Genomic DNA, 21,710 nt, shown 5'->3' on the forward strand with positions numbered 1-21,710 from the left:
TTCGTCAGCATTTCCGAACAGGCTCGGCACACGCTTATCGCAATCTGAGAGCTAAAGAGCTATAGAGTCTGTAGAGCGGGAGAGTCAGGTCGCAATACAAATAAGACGAAATACGAAATAAAAAAGAAAGCAGGGCAAAAAATATGAAAATTATTTGTTTCACTTTGCGATGGCCACGAGTTCACTCCACTCAGCAGAGTCTATGAATTTTCTTTGATGATGCTTCCCCCCAGATACAGATACATACATATGTATATTAGGCTTGTTATTTATGAATACGCGACGCTTTGGATTTAGCATTTCCATTTAGATTTTTGGAATTTTCAGACTTATCAGCTGCCGACTACGCAGGCAGCATTAAGTCGCATTCACCCAGTCGCCACGAAGAATATTATCAATTGGCGGTGGTTTCCACGGTGTACTACCTACCGAATGTAAACAATTGCATGGTAAACAAATGAAGTCACTGAAAAAAGAATTAGGGGCGGTTTCACCTATTTGGATTACCAGTATCAATATACCACAATAATTCCCCACTCCATTCAAAATAAGTTCTGCATTTTTTTTAGGTTTTATGCTAGTGCGCCTAAGGCAAGTCTACTTAGGAGGTGTTTTATTGTTAAAACGGTGCATTCTATAGAAGAAATCGAAAGTCAAACTTGGTGTCTACGGTAAAACTTGGTACATTGGTCTAGCTTATTACTATTATTGTTCTACGTTGTGAAATAGAAAAAACTAGGAAGTTGTTTAAGCTAGATAAATAAGTTTAGTTAAACATCTAGTCTAGGTCTGCAATAGCAGCGCTACGCCGGCCAAAATCCATTTGCCGGGCTTGTCTTTGGTCTTCAGATTCAAGTTGGAAACATAGGTGGTGGGGCCTCGAGTGCGGGTCTTGTAGACCGGGCACTCGTACATGTTCCTCAGATCTTGCTTATCTTGGGTGATTGCCTGCGGTACATAGAGGTTATATTGAATCGGAATCGCATTCAGTGGAGTAGAATAATGGATTGGAATCTAGTTTTCGAATTTATGCCAAAATGCGCCAGCACTGAGACGCCACAGATCCGCCCTCGATTCGCCGATTTGCGGATTTTAGCATTTGCCCGATTTGCATTTCAAACTCACCCGAATGTTAATCACCGGCATGGAAGGGTAGAGCTCCTTGAGGCGCGACTCCATGATGATCCCCTGCTGGATGTCCCACCTGGCGCCCTCCATGAAGATCCCATGCACGCAGCAGCCGTCGCGCGGTGCCGTCCTGCAATTAAAAGATCATCTTAGATACCGCGACTATAGATAGCTACAGGGCTAGCCCAGAGCCAACTAGAGGGGCGGGTGTCGATGCTAATCTCCATGCAGAGATGCATATTAATTCCGACGACGGCGCGACGGATCTCCATTGTTCTCCCACCAGCGTCGCCATGTGAAACGTGGCTGGCGGGGCGCCACTTAATAAGCAATCAGCTCAACAGCCCAATCAGCCGTTGAGTAAATAGACAATTGTAATTGCGGTCTATTAATAAGTCGCACATATTTATACTCCAGTGCTGGTTTAAAATTAGCTCTTATGAAATAGCATTGTGCCTATTTTTAAACACACTCGCTGGCCATTGGCCGCAGCTGGATTTTTTCCAGATTGGAGGGATGATTACATGTCACAACATTACATTATGCGATTGGGATTGAGCTAGCTCTGAGCAAATAGGGTCGAGCGGAGCAGGAGATTATATTTGGGAAATTTGTAGGGCCAATTCAAGGATGGGCGGATCTCTTTCCTCACTGAAATGTTGAGGGATTAAACAAATAAGTGTCATTTGCTAGAATGGTACAGTAAATACCACCAATTAATGTGACAGATTTGTGTTCTATGCGGCTCAGTTTAATTAAGACCTTTCCATTTTAGAAGGAAACGAACCTCTATCCTCAGACAAATTCTTTGGATAAATTTCACTTTTTTGCTTTTCGAAAATAAATAAACTATTAAAATAGTCTTGGAATCTGTGACGATATCGAATATCAGATTGATGAAAAGCACCTCATGCTAATGATAGTGTAAACATTCCCGGGAAGGGGTCACCTCCAGAGTCAATTGGGAATTGGCGTGGCAATGGGAGCGGCACTCACGTAAATTCCTCTTTCTGCTTCTTGGTCACGTCACACTGGAGGCACATCTTGTCCAGCGGCAGATCATTTCTGCGGGCGGTGCTCTGCATGATGGCCGTGAGCAGGGATTGGGGGTTAAAGAACCCAGCCAGCCAGACGCAAGAGGGTAGCTATGGGTAGGGATTTTAGAGATTTTAGCGATTTTAGGGATTTCTCTTAAGCCAAATTAGTAATACGAATTACTCACTACAAAGTCAGTGGACCAGGTCTCCAGTTCGCGCAGACGCAGGCACAGATCTATGAACCAGTTGTTGAGACCCAAGAGCGAAGGATACGCACGTTGCGTCCAAATGGGCGGCACTTGATCCAAAAAAAGTGAATTCTCCAGCACCTCCATGTCCGATGTAATGGTCAATTCACCCTTTAAGCCCAAGTCCAACTCCTTCAGGCTGCGCTTCATCTCGCTGGTGAGGAAGTTCATCCGCTCGCACTCCTGAAAGGCCACTATCACATACGGCGTGCGCTCCTCCACCTTGTTCATGATCTCGACCATGTTAAACTCCTCAGGCAGCTTTTCGATGATCTCATCGACGATCTGTTTGACTTTGTCCTCGCGGGTCACCGTTGCCCCTCCTCCGGCTCCAGCATCCCGGGGCTGCATCTCGAACACCGTGCGAAAGATGTTCTCCGCACGCGTGGTTAGGAACCCAATCTCCGCATTGGGATGCAGTCCATACAAGTAAGGTGATTCCGCCGGCATCATTTCGTCCACGTAGGTGTGGTATCCCTGGTAGTCCGTGTTGGGCGGAGCGGGAAATGAGGGCGCCAGAAAGAGCTCGCCATCCACCAAATCCGGCTGCATGTACTCCTCCAAGTAGGTGATGCAAAGCCTTCGGTCCCAGTCATCCGTGATATGACCTCCGTACATGATCTCGCCGAACAGGTAGCGCAGATCCTCCCAAGGCACCTTGGCGTTCGCCTCCAGGTAGTTATACAGCACCGACACACTGATGTTGAGGTCACCCACGTTGAATGGATAGATCTTGTTCCAGCCTTGGGGCCCAAACTTCCGACGCTCAGCGACCACAGCGTGGAAATAGCAGAGTGAGAAAAGGATGGCTTTGAACTCTGCCTCCTTGCCCGACATCTCGAGTGTTTCCTGGGTGAAGTTATCCAGCGCCTTGTGGAGATTAGCCAACATTCCAGTCGGAGGCTCGTTGGTGATCTTAATTGATGACTCCAAGATCCCCTGAAAGCGATGGGAAAATCAACTAGTTTTGAAATACTCGAAATAATAGCTTAAGCATGTTAATATTGATATAATCTTTATGAGAAAAACTATAATGCTTATGTTATTATACCCGTTACTCGTAGAGTAAAAGGGTATACTAGATTCGTTGAAAAGTATGTAGCAGGCAATATAAAGTATATATATTCTTGATCAGGATCAATAGCCGAGTCGATCTGGCCATGTCCGTCTGTCCGTCCGTCTGTCCGTCCGTATAAACGTCGAGATCTCAGGAACTACAAAAGCTAGAAAGTTGAGATTAAGCATACAGACTTCAGAGACATAGAAGCAGCGCAAGTTTGTCGATTCAAGTTGCCACGCCCACTCTAACGCCCACAAACCGCCCAAAACTGCCACGCCCACACTTTTAAGAAATGTTTTTATATTTTTTCATTTTTGTATTGGTCTTGTAAATTTCTATCGATTTGCCAAACAACTTTTTGCCACGCCCGCTCTAACGCCCACAAACCGCCAAAAACTGTCAGTGTTGAAGACTCTCCTTCGCACTTCCACTAGCTGAGTAACGGGTATCAGATAGTCGGGGAACTCGACTATAGCATTCTCTCTTGTTTTTATCTGCTATCAGGAGTAAAAGGGTATCATAGATTCGTTGAAAAGTATGTAACAGATAGAAGGAAGCGTTTTCGACCCTAGAAAGTATATATATTCTATCAAGTATATATACATATATATTTATCGTCCCCTCTAATAAATATAAAATGGCTGAACACAAAATACTGTTTTTTAAATTGAAGGAAAATCCGTATATATTCGTTTGGGAACTACCCACTAAAGAAAATGTGTTATTTTGTATCTAATGATGAAATTAACAATTTTATGGCAAAGAATGGCTGTCAGTATAGAGATGAGTACCAATTTAGAACAAATGGACATACCTGCGGTATTATGTGGGCAGAAGGTGTCGAAGCTGGCTCTGCACTCAGGAACATGCGATAGTCCGGATGCGAGTCCTCGGCGTAGTACTCGAGCTTCTTCTCCAGCACCGGCAGCCACTTCCTAACCAGATGGATGTTCTGCAGGACCACCCAGTGGCCATGCTTGGCAGCCGTGTCCATTGCGGCCTCCGCTATGGCTTCCTGGCCCTGTCCCAAAGACACATTATGGAAATTACCCAAATCCATGCTGAAGCCCATTTGTTTGCCCAGTGCCTCCACATCCTTGAGTGGGTTTACACCTGGCGAGAGGATGAAGAATATGGGGGTGGAGGGACTTGCTTCCTCGTACGATTTAGCGAACTCCATGGCGCGGCTTTCTACATATTTCGATCCAAGCTTCTCCTCAATAAAGTCCCTGTTCGGAAAGTAAGTTAATTATCATATATCCGGAATGGAATATATATTACTAGAGTTTACGTACGCTAAAGCATATGTCATGCGATCAGGTCTTAAGGCCCTGATCATGCAAAGTCTTTGTAGAGCCGTTTTGTTTTTCCACTCCTGAGGGAATTTCTCCTTTTCCGGTAGCTCAGATTCAACCAGCTTCTTCCAACGCTTCGAGGAGGTCTCGATGTCGCGGTCCAAGTTCCTGAATTCATCTTTGGACGCTAGACTGCATATTCCGCCCCACGATTGATTGGTCAGAAAGTCCACAGGACTTGTCACATGTGGCTTGATCGGGAAGCGGAGCAAGAAGTCCAGTTCCGCCGATGTTACCTCCTCGTTCATAAGAAGAATCTGATCGAGAATCGAAAGAAGCCATTGAAGTACTTAACACTGCGATGGTTGTAGGATAGGTCTTACCTGAAATGTCATTTGCGAGGCGAAGATGAGCTTGTCGCATTCGAAAAGACCACGCGAAGTGTACTGAAACACCGAATACGTTATACAATCAATCAGATTGGAGACACGCAAATCCAAAGTATCGCCAGGTTCAGCCTTGGCTATGGCCTTTTGGAACACTACACTAAACGCCTGTAAATAAAGGAAACGCAGAATAATAATGCCATCGAGATTTGAAGTCATTATAGCCAACCTTCAGTGAAAACTGATATATCGGATTGATAGTGTTTAGTTCGTTTAGAATGAAGTAAAGCAAACTGGCTCTGGCCGCCGCCGGTCTGTAGTATTCTCGGGCCTTGTCGATCTCCTTAGAGGTTATCTTCGCCTCGGCCACCTTCTGTTCGATCTCGGAGGCGGTGCTCTTCGTGGTCTCCAGGTTCTCCACCAGCGCCGTGTCACCTAAAATATTCTCACCCGCCGACGAAAGGCGCGACAGTAGATCGTCCTCCAGTTTCTTCAGCATGATCTTAAAGTCATTCTGTTGCTTTGTGAGATCCGCCTTCAACTCCTCCAGATCGGGGCGCTCGGCTTTCACCACTTCCGCCAGCAGTTGATCCTCTAGTCCATCGCGTGTAACGGTGAAGTTGATAAGTGTGGTTTGTGCTTGCATCTCTGGCTTGTAGTGCGGATTAGCTAGCTTGGTGTGCAGGATCAGACGGAAGTTAGAGTTGTATTCGATCTCCTTGTCTCCAATTTTGATAGCCCTAAATAAGTTGGATAAGTAAGGAATTCGCTTTACAGCCACATCCAAGACCTTCCCACTTACTTTCCCTTCTTGATCAGATTTCGACCCAGCAGAGAGTCCAGCACTGGGTCCAAGTTCTCATCGATATTCTCGATTAGCACATTGCAGCCCCCATTGATGGACTTCTCAATGATGTCCAGATAACTGCGCTGACCCAGACGAATCACCTTCAGGTCCTCGCCATACTTCTGCTTGATCCACTTAACTCCCTGCAGCTGGGGATCGATCATCAGTGGCCATCGATCCGAGTTGGACAGGATGGTGGCATTTTCTATGGACATTCGATCGCTGGGTAAGCCCTCATTGGTCCAAATGGCGATGGTGGTGTCGTCGGTCAGCAGCGAGAGGGGATCGAGATTTTCAGTTGTGGGTATGGGCGGATCAATGCTCTTTAAAAAGGGTGTCCACATCTTGAGTAAAAGGTCGATGCGGAATCCTTTCGTGAAACAGCCGACATAGGAAATAAAGGCGGTGATGAGTAGAATATCGCCGGGCAATGTAATGCCCTGCTTGACGAAGCTGATTTAGGATAAACATAGCCATTAGGTATGATAGTTTCCTTATAAGTGCATAGGATACCTACTTGTTGACCGCTTCGGCCCACCGTACGTTCTCACTGGCCAGACCGCCCACCAGGCGATTGGCAAGGGCAATGGTGGCTTGGGTGGCATCCGCTTCTTGTTGGCATCGCAACTTATCCGCAGTGGCCTTCTCAAAGTCCGCCGTCAGTTTGGCCAGTTGCTCCTCGAGGCTCTATATAACGGAAAGAGTTTGGTATTAAGAGAGATCGTCTAAGTAAAGTCCGTCAGTGAGTCCGAGTCCTACCATCACTTTCCGCTTGATGCCAGCCAGTTTGTCCTGGGCAGCGGCTAGTTCCGCATTCGCCGCCGCCAGGGCTTTACGCTTGGGTTCCACGTCGCAGTAGACCTCGTAGAACTTGATGATATTTATGACCCAGGCGCACAGACCAGCCGCTGCACCCGACTTGGAGCGCACGAATTCCGGCTCGAACTCCGGATCCTTGAGATAGGGCTGGATAGCCTTGGTGATCTCCGGGTGAATGTTCTCCTTGTCGTAGTTGATCAGCGAGTCGAGGAACGTGTCCACCTTGGCCATGGCGATTTTGGCCGCTTTCCATGAGCGATCTTTAGGCACTTTGCCACCCTGGGAGAGCAGAACCATCACGGCGGCGGTCACATTGGTGACGGCGCCCGGCGGCGAGCCGAAGCTTTTCAGCTCAGTGAGATTCGCCTTATTCAGGGTGTTCAGTGCATCCTGGGCGGCCATTAGAGCTGGCTCTGCCTTGAGGAGATCCTCCTCGCAGTCCCGCTGCTTCTTACTGACTTCGTCGGCTATCAAAGCGACCTTCATTTCCTCCTCGTCGGCCACGGCTTTCTCCGTTTGCACCTTCTCCGTCTCGATGCCCACAATCTCAATCAGGGCGTCGGCCGCCTCGTTCTTCTCCTTCAGCTCGATCTCCTGGACGGCGAGCTTCACCTTCAGGTCGGCCACCTGGAGGGCAGTGGACCGCAGCTTCTCCAGTCCATTCTCCAGACGCTCGATCTTGCTCTGCAAGTCTTCGTTCTTGTGGTTGAGTAGTTTTATGTAGAGGTTTATCTGCTCCAGATAACTTTTCGGTGTGGTATAGTTGTAGCGCCTCTCATTTTGCAGATACACCTTGGACGTGGTGTTGACCGATGTGTGGACGTAGGCCATGAACTTGGCCACGGAATCGCGGTGGTTCTCTGGCAACACCTTGTTCTGGGCGAGGAAGTTCATCGCCACCGATATGAGTGCCTCCTGAGGCCATTCGTGGAACCAATTGATGGATGTGGCATTGATGATGGCCGGGAATTTTCTCGACCGAACACGCAGTGTCGAACCCACTGGTGAAAAGCACAAAACTATCTTTAGCTGCTTGCGCACACGATCGATGAAGAATTTCCAGCAATTTTCTCGCGTATCAACAAGTCCCGCGCCTTTAACCTCATTTCGAACCCCTGCGATAATATTCTCAATCTCGTCATCGGGAAACAAGTCCGGAATCTCGCCAGTCTGAAAATGGATTACAAATGGATTACAGCTTTGGCTTGAAGGACATATGTGTAGTAAGAACTATGTAGGGCATTTGATTACTATTTAGTAAAAACCTACCGCCAGCATATCGTTAATCAAGACGAGGAAATCCTCGCTGGGAATCTGTGCATCCGTCATTAGGAACATAATGCCAACGTTCTTCAATCCGGCCTTCAGATAAAGTCCTGAAAATTCATTCTGCAATGGGTAGATAGTTAGGATTAGGCAGGTTAATTTAGAACTAGTATATGGGGAAACCTTCAAGTCATTGACTCCGTAGCCCTTCTTTAGCTGTATCTGCACGACCTCCAAGCTGGATATGAATGCTGCCAAGCGCGCTAGAGATTGTTTCCCGCTGCCACCAACACCAACCAATAGGGCGCTGCCACGCGGTGATTCTAAAATGCGATTGATCCTGAAGTAGAAGTAGCGCGATAAGAATGTGAAATGGAGTAACTATAATGGTGTATCCAACCTGCACACGTGCATCATCGCATCCTCGAATAGCACCAGGTTCATGGCAGCGACTAGATCATTATACGATGACATTGCTTCCTGAAGGAGTTTGTGAAGCTCAGGCCAACCCTTGATGGGCATGTACTTAGGATCACCAATTCCTCCAGCGAAATGACAGTAAATATTCGGCTTGTCGAATATGACGGATTCGTCTATTTCCTCGAATGACTTCTTAACAATGTCATGCTGCATCTTGGTAAAGCTATCGATGTCCTTATCGTCTGTTAGCTTATCCGAGTACACCCTCTGTGTCTCGTGCTGCCACAAGCGTATAAGATCTGTGGAGCCCGTCAAGCACTCTGTCGAACTGAACAGCAATCCCTGGAAGGGGGTTAGCCACAACGGGGGGTTACACAAAAACCCACCAACCATCCACAATTGTATAACTCACCTGAAAGACATTGCTGATGTCGCGCAGATTGAAGATGTAGTGCGACTTGATTGCCGTGGGCAGGAAGACCTGCAAGCACTTGTTGTGCAGAGCGATCGTGGCGGCCACAATGTTGGGCGTCATCCGCGTCACGATCGGAGTGAACTTCTGCTCCGCGTTGGCGAAGTGCTGTGCCAGGATGGACGAGTACATGACCGTAATGGACTCGGGGCCCGGAAAACTCACAGCCAGGACGCAGAAGTGGCGCTGCAGGCGCGGATTGATCGTGAAGCTGCCGGAGGTGGGGTTCATGCAGGCCACGTACTGGCAGTTGTGGATGTCCTTCAGAGTGAGCTTGTTCCGGTCGTACCAGTGGCCGTAGTCCAGGTGCTGGCGCATCAACGTGTGCGGCTGGACCGTTCCGTAGGCATCCACCTCCGGCATATTGATGTCGTCCACGAAGTAGCAGAGCAGCTTGTTGCCGGGCGGTCCGTAGTTGCGACCCGCCTTCTTCTCTAGCGGCTTCTCGAGGATCTTTTGCAACATTTCGGACGTGGTATAGTAATTGAATGGTATTGTCGTGACAGCGTAATTCTCAGAAAGCGATTGAAGCTTCTCGTTCACCAGTACGGTCTTGCCGCAGCCGGCATTCCCCACTAGCATCACCGGGTGCTTCTTATCCATCAGGAGATCTAGGAAAAAACGCAGGCGTATCGACTCGGAGGTGTGCACGATGACAGCCTGCAGCGGCAGGTCCGAGTCCAGCTCGAATTTGGGGATCTTCTCAGTCCAGGGCAGGAAAGTCTTCGTCTCGCTGTCCAGAAAGTAGTCGAAAACTGTTCCACCTTGGAGTTTGAAATGCAGCAGGGGAGTATTCGGTAAAGTTTTGTGGGCTGAGTCAAATATTCGAGGGTCGGCACTCACCTGGCGGGAACTTAACAGTTTTGAACTCATTTACCCACCATTTGCTGAACTCCACGCGGTAGTCAATGGCTTGATCCTGGAACATAGCCGACCCGAAGGCCCAAATACAGGCAAAAACAAAGTACAGTTCGTGCCATTCTTTTGGACAGTCGGCCGGCGTGTTCGCTGGTATTAAAAAACAGTTTAGGAGATGGCACAGCATTTGAATGTGTGCCATTTCGGCGACAGGCGTGATCTTCTTGAAACGCACGCGAATCGTTTCCAATGAAGGCGGTATGTACTTATCGAATAACATGACCAAATTGGACTTTTCGGCTGGAATTTTACGCGTTTCAACCCAACTGGTTACATAGCTGGAAAGAGAGATCGGTTAGTGAAACGAACTCGTATAGTTCTTATATGGAAATATAAAACATGTTCTAAGAAAGATAGGAAAGTTCCGATTCCAGCTATTTGAGAGGAATGCAAAGCGAGAATATGAGCTACGTTACAGCAATGGCCAATTTGGAATAATAAAGAAACTAGTGAGAGATTCGATCTCTAGAAAAGAGAATCTAGAGTATGTGAATCCCAGTTACTCCCAATACTCACGGATTCCAACCCAAGTCCTGGGGGTTTATGTACAGGATGCCAGCCCTGGATACGGTTGCCGGCGTTGCTGTTCTCAGGTTGGAGATCTCGAAGAGCAAACGCATCGAAGGCGTCAACGCAATGCGTTCGTTGCTGGCCAATGTGAGGACCTTGTTGTCGTCCATCACGGTATTGAGACTTTCGATCCACATCGGATCGATGTCGCCGTCGAGCACGATCCACTTTGGTTGATCGCCCGTTATGTTTGCCTGATCCCGCATCAGCACCGAGAACAGGCCGTCCTTCCACTCACGTGTCGCCGGGTTGATAATGCCGAAAAGTTCATCATTGGTCACAGCTTTTGGATTCAAGTCATTGAAAATCGGCTTCCGCTTGATGTTCTGGTAGGTGCGCAGCAGCGTCTTCCACACCTGGGTCTTCCCTGTGCCCGCATTGCCAACGATGAACACGGAGTGACGTACCTCCAACAGCTCCTCCAGCTGCACTACCTTCAGTATGAAATTGTCTTCTGGTTGTAGTAGGAGATCGGAGGCCGCTTGTTTTACGGTGCGTTCAAAGTCCTGATCACGTTTGCGGGGCACATCCAGGGCGGGAAACAGGTCGCTGATAAGCCCCATGAACACCGGCATGTCGTCCGTGATGATTTTCGGTATGTTAAAGTCTCGGAGGGCGCGCATCAGCACCTCCTCCTCCGGACGACCGGGATCACCTCTCTGGAAATGTTAAAATAGATATGGCAATAAAATATCAAACTATTCTGTGGTAGTTAATTGTCCGTATTATATATACTTTAAATATACTTTAGAAATCTCACCTTAAGGGATCCCGCCACCACGAGCACAGATTTAATAGCTCTGAGGCCCCAATCGTAGTGATCCTGCTTAGAGAGCAGTTCCTTGCAGAGCGTGTAAAGGGTGATGAACTTGCGGGCCAGGACTCGCGCGTCCTGGAATCCTTCGGCCACCAGCATTATCTCGCAGATAAGCTCAAAGTCCGGTACGACCATGGCGCAAGGCCGGAAGAGGGCTTTTAGATTCTCCGGTAGCTCCGTGCGGCCCGCGTAGCCCGGATTCATAGTGATGAATATGCCCACCGTGGGCACGCAACTGATCATCTCGCCCATGAAGTTGAACTTGTCCTTTTTGTCGCGAATGGCATCCTGAACGGACTTCACTTGAACAGCAACCACCGACAGCACCTCCACAGTGATGCGGTTAAATTCGTCGAAGCAGCCCCAGGCACCCGTTTGGGCCAGGCCCTTGTAGATATTGCCACAGGATTGGTAGTCCATCTGCTCGGAGCAGTTGAAGACGTAGACCGAGATGCCGATGGCGCGTCCCAAGTCCTTGGTGGTCTCGGTCTTTCCGGTTCCGGCTGGCCCGGCTGGAGCACCCCCCATTACGAGGTGGAGGGACTGGGTCAGTGTAATGTAACAACGATCTGTGAGCGGCGTTATGACCAGGCGTGGCGTATTGCCCAAGTATTCGTGACAATACTGGAATTCTGCGTCGCAAATATTGGCAAAACAGTCCTTCTCCACATCGTCGAAGCGATGTCTTAACTGCGATTGCCACATAAACGCGGAGCCCGAATCCAATTTGGCCTGAATCATCTTGGCGACCACATCTCTAGAGTGCACATCAATTGTGCATATCGTCATTATCTTCTGACGATCGCCTTTACTAAGCTCACCCAGCAGAAGCGTTATGAGCAGACTGAGCTGCGATATCTGTTTCTTGTAGTAGTCCTTGATGGCGTTATCGTAGCCCTCCTCCAACCGGCTAAAGGCGATGTTCACCTCCGTGGACCACCAGATCTGCGATCCGCAGAGGGACACCTGGGCAGGGTAGTCGAATAACCACTAATTGAAAGAACAAAATTTGTTAATTTTTTAAGCACTTCATAAAATTCGTATTCTTATAATAAGACGATAATTCGAATAGGACTAACCTGTTCCCGCTGCTTTTCCTCGTAGGCAATCACCGCCTCCATGACGTAGTGCCTCAGACTGGCACGCATCGCCGCCTGGATACGGTTTAGCCAGACCTCTACGGGTCCTCGGATGCTGGCCAACTCGTTGAACTCCACGTACTCACCATCTTTAGCGTACATTCCCGACGCCGTGTTGATCTCGTTGGACTCGTCGCGGTTGAACTTCAGGCGGGCGATCGAGTCAAAGAGCTTGGTCAGATGCTTCGTGACCATTTCCGGCTGGATGCCGTTGCTCAGCACGTCCAGCAGGTCAGCCGAGGACACGAAGTAGAAGCGAGGAAAAGCCAAGCGTTTCGTTTCCAAGTACTCTGCCAATGCCTTTTCGCAAAGCGTAAGCTCCTTCTGCAAATGCTCCAGGCGTTCGATTAGGCCGGAACGATTGGTGGATGCCACCACGTTCGATGATACGGACATCTCATCCATGAGGACGCGAAACTCGGCGTCAATGTTATCGAATCGATCCGAATCGACGGGAAGCTGTTTGCGTATGTCTTCCGAACTCATGAAGATACTCTCAAGATGGGTCCAAGTGCGTTGCACCTCAAACCATACGGTTATCACTTGATCGGCGATCATAAGCTTATTTTGCCAAGTGGACACTTCTTCGAGGAAATGGGCGATGTACTTGGATGTTATTAGATTCTGTAGGCAAACCTGATTATCTTCAAGCGTCTCTATGAGTTCTTCCGAAGCCTTTAGGAGGTTACAGCCGGTACGCGGGTGCAACTCGTGGTCGAACTCCATGACCGTCCACGTTGTATTCAGATCCCGCAGGATCTTCTCCATGGACATCTCCTTGACGGCCTTATCGACGATGTTCTTCACCTCCTCCTCGCATTCATGCAGATTTAGGCCCAACAATTCGGCCAGCGTCGTTTCGTGGTCCATGATGAATTTGACCTACAAGAGGATCACATTTAAGCAATGCAAATCGGTGTCATTTCGGGGTGCAGAATTCAACTACAGTGGCTATTACTAATACGGATATTACTACATTACTACGACTGCTCATGCGCTGGACTTGGCCTAGCCACTTACGGTCACTTCCTTGGGCAGGGCGGCCAAACTCTGCAATGAAATGGTATTTACAAGAACTGTACAGTTTGGGCCGGGCACAGTATCCCGGAAATCAAGCGGAAACGAAACGAGTTTGGGAAAGAAAACGATTAAAACGGTATTGCTATACAATGGAGCACCCAATTGGTGGAGCTCGAGTGCTTAGGGAAGTGGAAAGATTTACACAGATTATTTACATCGGTCCAAATGGCTGGGATTGGCTTAAGAGTTGAAAAACAAAATAACCATTCAAAAAGGAAACACAAAATAGACCTTGGTGGAGTTCATCAGCTGGTTCCAGTGACGCTCCCGAATGGCTGGATTCTGCAGCTCCCCGACGGCTCGGAGCGAGGTCAGCATGTTCTTGACCGTCGACTCCAGGTTTATGAAGGTGTCCCACGGTCGCATCTCCTTGTCCAACAGACGTATGTCTTTGGCAAACTTCTTGCACTCAATGTCCATGTTCTCCACGTCCACCTTGCGCCACGGCGTCGTTTTCCAATCATCGATGCTGGTGGCCACGATGTTGACGTAGTCCCACAGTTGCTGAGCGAGTTCAAAGAATTATTGGAACAATAACGGGATTAGTACGGATTAGGGTATTTATTACGATTAGGGTTAGTAAATCACTTGGGGGGAGGGAAAAAGAAAAGCTCAAAGTTCCACATGTGGCATGCATAAATTTAGTACAGTAGTAGATTAAACATGCACAGATAAAATGGTATATATAAAGTGGTAGATAGCAAATTCAGATTTGTGAAGTTCTAGAAGTAAAAGAGATACCTTCAGCATGCGCAGCTCCTTGCGACACTGTTTCAGGACTTTGAATTCTGGAATGTTGACCTCAAACAAGCTCCCGGACTCCTGAATGTCCCTCATTTCACTCTCGCACAGGAACATATCGTCGTTGATGCGGTCCATCAGGAGATATGGCTTGTAGCAATCAAATCGGAAGAAGTCGTACGTCTTGAAGACCTCCCGGAAGAGCTGGATGTGACTCTCGAAGAGGGCGATCTTGTTCCGGATGCTGACCACCTCAGTGGCCTGCAGAGGCGACACCTGCTGCTTCACCGTTGTGGCGATCTTCTTTGTGTTTGCCCACTGCTCCGGCAGCTCCTGCAGCAGGACGTTAACCTCCTCGGGAATATCCATGTCATAGTACTTCAGCAGCTGAATGGTCTCCTGCATGGGCTCGAACATCTCGTCCGTCTTGGCGGCCCGTTCCTTAACCTGCATCAGGTACGCCATGATGCTGACTAGACCCTCGTAGTCTTTTTCCTTCACCGTCTGCAGCAGACCCTCGTCGGCTTTGCGAATGAAGTGACTGAGATTCATCAGGCTGGAGGTGACTGTGGTGACCAGGTGCTCCTTGAACATGTTGCCCCATTTGCAAACTGTATTGAGCAGGGCCTGACGGAATGGGCGCACATCCACCTGGAACCAGGAACTGAACACCTGGAAAGGACCAATGTCCTCGATCTCGTTGAACAGGGATTCGTAGTTGTCGATCTGCTCCCTGAAAGCCTCGATCGTGGGTTGGCAGGGTTGCGGTGGCGGCTGATTGGGATCGTTAATCAAAATCAGCTCAATCTCATCAGGATCCAACGTTCGTCCGTACTCGAGGAAGTACTCCATGCACTCCTCGCGATCGTCAAGCCAGAGATACGAGTACCGCTCGAACTGGCGACAAAATCGAGAGGCCTCCTCCATCACCAGATCCACACCGTTCAATATTTCGCGGCGCATATCGATGATGTCCTGGTTTTCCTTTATCATCTCCACATAGTTGCGCTTCTCATTGGGCTTTAGACGTTTGATCAAGGACCCCATTTTCATGATGTCTCGCATCAGTTCTATCAACATGTTGTTGAAGCCCATGGGATCCTCGGGATCCAGCGAGGGCACAAACACGAGATTGGGCTCAACAAGCTCTAGACGGGATTCGAACAAAGGAGCATAGTTGTTCTCCGGATCCATATTCTCTGCTAAATAGCCAACGCTCACGCCTACCGTCTTTAGGATGTTTTCGTAAACGATGTTATCCACAAAGTCCACGTAACTCAGCCACACTGCGTCGTCCTGTTTGCTTTCCATGTCAAACTGCAGCATGTTGTCCTGCAGCAGCTTGTGGATCTCTATCGAAGCTGCCTGGATCTCCGCGTATCGTTTGGATGTTCGATCCGGACGCTCGTCTATGGAGAGGACAGTGTCCTTCTTGCAGTCCCGCCTCTCGAAAAGAGGCTGCTTGGCCCAAACGCCCATGATCTTGCGGATCTGGCGGAGATTTCCCTGGGTGTGGTCCATGCGATTCTGCAGAGCAGCCACCGGCTTGCGTAGCTTATCGAGGTAACTTAGAATGTCTGCAAGAGACAAGGTGTTTTTAAGTTCAAATGTTTTTTTAAGAAATTATCCCTTATATTAGGCGTAATAAAATACGTTTGGATCTCTAATAAAAGCTAAATTTATCACTTGACTGGAGAGGCGCACCTGACGAATTCCAAACTAGCTGATTCACGCCGATCTCAACCAGATCGTCAATCATCTTTATCTCGGGTTCGATCAGTCTAAGTTCCACCGGTGAACTGCCTTCTTGTATGCTGTTGTACCAATCAATGGTCTTCTCCAGGTTGAGAGTATAAGATCGGAAGACGTCGCTCTTTTCGGCAAAGTCGATGGCAATTTGGGGAATTCCGTCGATCTTCATTTGCTGCATGTAGTGCACCTCCCTCAGAATGGAAAACAAGGCGGCACTGAAGTTAAGGATCAGCGAATTGTGGCGACGATCGCGCGCAATGAGGGACTTCTTCAGATTCTCTTCTATTTGTCCGTCCAATTGGCCGGCCCAGTCATCAAAGAACTGAGTCTTGCAGGAACCCAATTTCACCATGAGCACCTCGTAGCGCTCAACGATTTCCTGGGACTTCTCTGTCTTGGTGATCCTGCAACAGATTTGGGATTGATGGAACGGTGTTCATTTTTGAGTGGTTAGAAAACTGACTCATGCTGTAATGCCTTGAAGTTCTTGACTGGAGCCGTGATCCGCGTCTCCAGCTGATGGCACCAGCGGATGAAGGCGGCCACTGGTGGACAATTGTAGTTGGGATACAGGTTGTCGCCCAGCTTCTTCAGTTCCATTTGCTTGTCGTAGATGGACTCACAGATGGTCATCTCGTCATCGAGCATGCGCACTATTTCGGCATATCGCTGGGTAAACTCCTCCTTGATCTTTGGTCGATCGAGCACACTGCCAACAATGCTAATGAGCTAAAGGATAGTCATAGCAGATCAGTAAAAACATAAATATATTCTAGTGAACTCCACGTGATACCTTGAAAATACTCTCCAGGTTGTGGCAATCATCAAAGGCCTGGCACAAAATGGCCGCCAGCTTCATATCCAGCTCGAGGATGCGGGTCTGGAAGCCCTTGAAGTCCTCATCGAACTCGTGATCATCTGGATCGAGGACATCATAGCTTTTCGAGGCAAAGGCCGTGAAGTATTGGTTGAACTCCACGTACACATCTGTGATGCGAGTGCTGAGCTGGCGACCCCGCAGCCCACCGATTTCGACTTTCTCTAATTTCAGGAATTCAATCACAGTAAAGAAGAACCTTGGCGAAATTAAAGATAAGTAGCAGCAACCTTAAAGCATCCCTAAAGTGAATATGTCCAACAAACTACAAACCATTGAATTGTTGTGAGGCGTTCGAGGAAGGCATTAAAGCGCTTGAAAACTGAATTTGGATGAAAAGTCCATAAAATCGGCGGCCGCTCCTCGGGCTCCGTGAAGAACGTGGCCAGTCGTTCCTTGTAGTAGTCGAATAGCTCTCGGAAGAACTTCAGTATCTGAATGGAAAGGGTGAGTCGCTGCATGGCCTCGTCGATATCGCTGTGGAATATGGACGAGGGATCCAAGTATCTCTTGGCCTGCAATCGATCAAATATATCAGATGTCGGGTGCCTCAGTCTCCACTGGAGCACTGGTGCTTCCCACCCACCTGGTGTATAATCAAGTTGCATATTTCCTGCAGCAGCACGGTTATTTTCGCCGACTGGCAATAGTAGCGTGAGTTGCCCCACAGAATGCCCACCGTGTTCATGAACGGAATGAGCAGCGGCTTGCACTCGGCGAAATCAATCTCCTCCAGGTGCTGAAGTGGGCGCTTTAGGGGGTTCAGATAGAGTGTTATGTCCTTTGCCTCCGCCAGAGCTGCGGAAATCACCGATTGGCATGCTAAGCTCACGTTTCGCGGCACTACACTCACCCGTAACGACGTTCTTGAAGAGGGTCTGGAAGCACGGATGGTAGGCACTCATCGAGTACTCCAGTATCAGGGCCATGGCACGAATGCGCTCGTTGCGCAACTGGTCGTAGATGAATGACAGGTTCTTGAGGCGATTGTTCCAAAATGTAAACTCTGTCAGGGAATACGGATGGCACGAAGGAGATAGCCCAATTAAATTAATTAAGGAACCTATTCTGCACATCAGATGTTTTTTTTGTTAAAATGGATTTACTTTTTGGATCATTTTGCCGATACGGTACATATAAAGTCAGATAATTGAATGATGGTAAGGTATGAACAGTGTGATTAAAACACCACAAATTATTTTCTTGTTAATATTATTGTTTTATCCACTGTTTTTCCGCTCTAAGTTCTGAAGAACCCGTGAACTTCGGAGCGGATTTAGGTAAATCCAGCCCTTAGTTTCCGCCATTCTATTAACTCATTCCACTCAATTGTCAATGTCAAATGTGAACGCGTAATAGGGGCGAAAACCCATCAAGTCCTACGGCAATAGTATCAAAAGCACATATTGCTTGCACGCGGAATGTCATTCGTGAACAGTAAAGCAAGATAGTAAAGCCAGACAAAACTTTTGGATGAGTATGAACATGCAAATTTCGGGGTTGCTAGGATATGGGGAGACGTGAATTTTATCAATAAATAATAAATGAAGGAAGCCAAAAATAAAACCACCACACGTGCCACCATGACCACCACCACTCGTACTCACCCGTGTGCGGAGTGGGATTCTGGCCATTGGCGAAGGCGTTCGAGGGACTCTCCTTGATGACCTCGTGGATCTGGGTGGCCCACTTGATGACGACGCCTTCGATGGCGCTCTTCAGGTACAGATCGAATTGGCACTGCTCCGTTTCGACCAACTCCTTGGCCGCCTTCACGATCTTCTCGACACCAACGGGCATGGCCAGGATGGTCTCCCCGCTGACCTGACCCTTCACCTGGTGCACGGTGCTCTTGAGGCTGTGCACATGCTTCTGGACATCCTGGGCCACCATGATGGGCCAGCTGCGATAATTGTCCTCGTTGGACAGGAGGGGCACCAGTACCTCCTCCACCAATGCGGACAACTGGTCAATAGTGCGGGTGGCCAGATCCCCGTAGATGATGAAGTTGCCGCAATCCTCCCGAGGAATTGGCAATGCATAGCGCTTGATAAAGTACACGCCCTTGCTCTTCAGCTGTGACAGTGGAAAGGTGGTCGAGGGCACCAGCTGGGCAGCTGGGGTAAGGATGATAATCAGGACCACCGGGGTGTTCCTGTCCAGAAACTCCTTAATAATGCCCTTGTGCTCCTCTACCGTAACGACACGCGTCCACTTCTCCGGCTTCAGCTTTAGGGACTTGATGACAAACGACCCCATCAGCTCCAGGCGCGGATCCGGGCCACCAGCTGCCGCCGCTGCTGCGGCCTCGGCGCTGGTGGAGGGCTCCATCGCTACCCACTCGCTGGTGGTTGGCTGTGGGTGGGGCGGTTGCTTTGGTGCTTCTGCTCCTGCAGTGGTTGTCTGGTTATTGCTGTTGTCTGTTGTTTGCTGTGGGGACGAGGTGCACATGCATATCTGAGTGTTTGGCTGACCTTGTTACCACTAACAACTAGTATATAAAATCGATTAAAATTGCAAATCAATAGGAATTTTTCGGCATAACGAAATATATTATTATAATATTCATTGATTCTATAAAAAATAACTTAGTGAAACTGGGTACTTTCAATTTAAAAAACTTTTCAGCATGTTACATAAACTTGTTACATAACGCTAATGGTTGCAAAGCTTCAGCTACTTCGTTGGAGAACCAGCAAAATCACAAAATTTTAGTAGTAATAAGCACTTTACACATATTGGCTATCAGTAATATGATTAGATAATTAATTTGCAATTTGTTGTATATATTATATGTGTTGAATGAGGTTTCCAAAGGGGGCTTCCGCAGGTTTTTCTTTTCCGGTTGCGACTGCTTACCTCGGCTGCTGGTAAGCGACTGAATTGATTGTTATTTCCGCTGACGACTTGACACGCACTTTCAGGTGCAAAAGTGATCGTGGCAGGACCCGTTGCTAAGGATTTGTTGATTTTTCCCCTGAAATCCTTCAGGGCCCAGTGCCTACTGTTTGTTATTTCCCCTGTGCCATAAAACCCGTTGTCAGGTTGGTTGCTAAGTAAATGACCATTTGTTGCGCCTAATTCCGTTTAATGGCTGAAAGCTCGCCATTTTCAAATTAAGTGCCTTTGATTGGCACACTTTGCTTTGATTGATTGTGTGCTAATTGATTAAGTGTATATGCACATTAGTCAATGAATATTAATTGTGGCTTAGTATTGTGTGAATATATCGAAGAGGACGTGACTTTGCTTTGGAAATGTAATTGAAATCTTTTGAAAGTTTGCAACCAAAACGACCATAATGTTTACGCAAGTAATGTCGATGTACACTCTACTCTTGCATTTGACCTTTAATAAAAGGGTGTCCAAATCGATAGGTAAATGATGTACACTTGACTCCTTCATTTTACCTCCAAAGAAAAATTAGATGTCAGAATAAAATTTGAATCTGCAACATGCACCTCACTGAACACGCAAAAGACTAAAAAAGGCAATCAAGCACCTGTCCGCGAATGGTTGGGATAAATGATTTCCAAACACGGCAAGAACTGTTGCTTCAGAATCGCAACAGTTGGCCAGGGGAAAGCCTCAGGTAACACCATCCAGGTAAATCATTCGTAGTTCCCATAATTTGTAACCCCTTGTTATGGAAACTCCAAGCGCAAGCGCGATTAACAGGTGGTTGTCAACAAAAAAAGTCACCTGTTGCCACGATGGCAACAAGGTGCATAAGTATGACTAGAGAGCAACAGATAATTGCATGACTTCCGGGTGTAAAAGTTTTTCCACTTTTCCATTTCCATCTGAGATTGAACAAGGCCTAGGTCGCGGAATGTGTCTCGTGCTTTGGGTGTTGTGTGATAGGTGATGGTTCACTGAACTCCAGACCCCAAAAACCGCACCACGTTTATGCAAGCAGCCAGCCAAGCCTGAAAATCAATAAGCTTATAAACGGAAGCCAGAGTCGGTGGCTCCAACCAGTTGATTGGCAACCATGTGGCAGTTGGCATTGGGACTGGGTCTACTCCAGCAGCTCAGTGTAGCCATCGTGGTGGAGCGCAACATGTTCGCCTACTACAAGGTGCCAGCTGCTCAGTTACTGCTTGCCCATGACTCTGACCCGGACTTCGACTCCCACTCCCAGGAAATCAGCACTCTGGATGGAGGCCAGCTCAGCGATTTGTACTATGTACTGCAGTGTCCACCAAAGCTCGATGGAGGCATTCCCAAGGCGCGGGACATGCAAACCTGCAGCGTGGTGGACCAGTACCAAGACAGGTGGAAAAAAAGTCCGAAGAAGCCAAAGCCCAAAAAGCACTTTCACATGGTCCCATTCCGGATAGTTCTGCGTCCATTAGGACCGCCGGCCAGGAGACGCAGTCTAAAGCGTCGTAAACGCCAGGAAAAAGTTCGCGAAGCGCCGGATATTAGAACTCCGGTTGATCGGGCTGCTTCCAAAGTGAAGATGGAGGAGGTGACTAGTCCCCTTCAATTCCTGGGACGCACCCACAAACGGCAGAAGCTTCTGAAGCTGTATGCTGACCATCGAAAGTCCAAGCGAGGCACCAGTTCCAAAGCTCTTCAACATATGTACCACCGCGATGAGTCATACAACGATCATATATTCTACGACGAGCTTCAGGAAGACGGAGAGTTCCACAAGCTCGGCAAAGAAAAATCGAATTAAATGCATTTATTGCATTATTGGGAGATCATATATTGGATATCAGAGCAGGCGGAAATATTTAAGTTAATAAATTTTGTGGGATGCAATGAAAAGCTTCACGTATATTGGGGATTCGGGATTCTGGGTTCTACAAACCTTAAACATAAAAACA

At 48.0% G+C, this 21,710-nt stretch overlaps 2 protein-coding genes across 4 annotated transcripts; one reads left to right on the plus strand and one right to left on the minus strand.

The window, feature by feature from the left end:
• Positions 1 to 575: 575 nt before the first annotated feature.
• LOC120452036 (dynein beta chain, ciliary) lies at positions 576 to 19,285 on the minus strand. 3 transcript variants are annotated; one of them, XM_039636087.2, is made up of 29 exons: positions 18,480 to 19,285; positions 17,726 to 17,878; positions 17,459 to 17,670; positions 17,146 to 17,387; positions 16,789 to 17,071; positions 16,459 to 16,724; positions 15,948 to 16,399; positions 14,244 to 15,820; positions 13,734 to 14,006; positions 13,443 to 13,472; positions 12,363 to 13,304; positions 11,227 to 12,273; positions 10,413 to 11,125; positions 9,822 to 10,174; positions 8,919 to 9,742; positions 8,487 to 8,848; positions 8,270 to 8,426; positions 8,090 to 8,209; positions 6,761 to 7,990; positions 6,519 to 6,688; positions 5,957 to 6,454; positions 5,384 to 5,894; positions 5,152 to 5,322; positions 4,769 to 5,085; positions 4,288 to 4,702; positions 2,351 to 3,352; positions 2,125 to 2,273; positions 1,126 to 1,258; positions 576 to 948 (listed from the first exon to the last, which is right to left on the minus strand). In XM_039636087.2, exons 1-29 carry the CDS (start codon positions 19,201 to 19,203, stop codon positions 784 to 786), a joined length of 13,491 nt encoding a protein of 4,496 aa, XP_039492021.1. In that variant the 5' UTR covers positions 19,204 to 19,285; the 3' UTR covers positions 576 to 783. The 3 variants fall into 3 exon arrangements, with proteins under 3 accessions (XP_039492021.1, XP_039492022.1, XP_043862254.1); XM_039636088.2 differs by lacking the exon at positions 13,443 to 13,472; XM_044006319.1 differs by lacking the exons at positions 12,363 to 13,304; positions 13,443 to 13,472; positions 13,734 to 14,006; ... (6 more) ...; positions 17,726 to 17,878; positions 18,480 to 19,285 and having other exon boundaries at positions 11,227 to 11,826; positions 12,105 to 12,200.
• Positions 19,286 to 20,866: 1,581 nt separating this feature from the next.
• Positions 20,867 to 21,611, plus strand: LOC120453061. The gene has a single exon (XM_039637586.1). It carries the CDS (start codon positions 20,867 to 20,869, stop codon positions 21,557 to 21,559), a length of 693 nt encoding a protein of 230 aa, XP_039493520.1. The 3' UTR covers positions 21,560 to 21,611.
• Positions 21,612 to 21,710: the final 99 nt, after the last annotated feature.

The sequence above is a fragment of the Drosophila santomea genome, chromosome 3R (assembly GCF_016746245.2).
Source record: "Drosophila santomea strain STO CAGO 1482 chromosome 3R, Prin_Dsan_1.1, whole genome shotgun sequence".
Lineage (NCBI taxonomy): Eukaryota > Metazoa > Arthropoda > Insecta > Diptera > Drosophilidae > Drosophila > Drosophila santomea.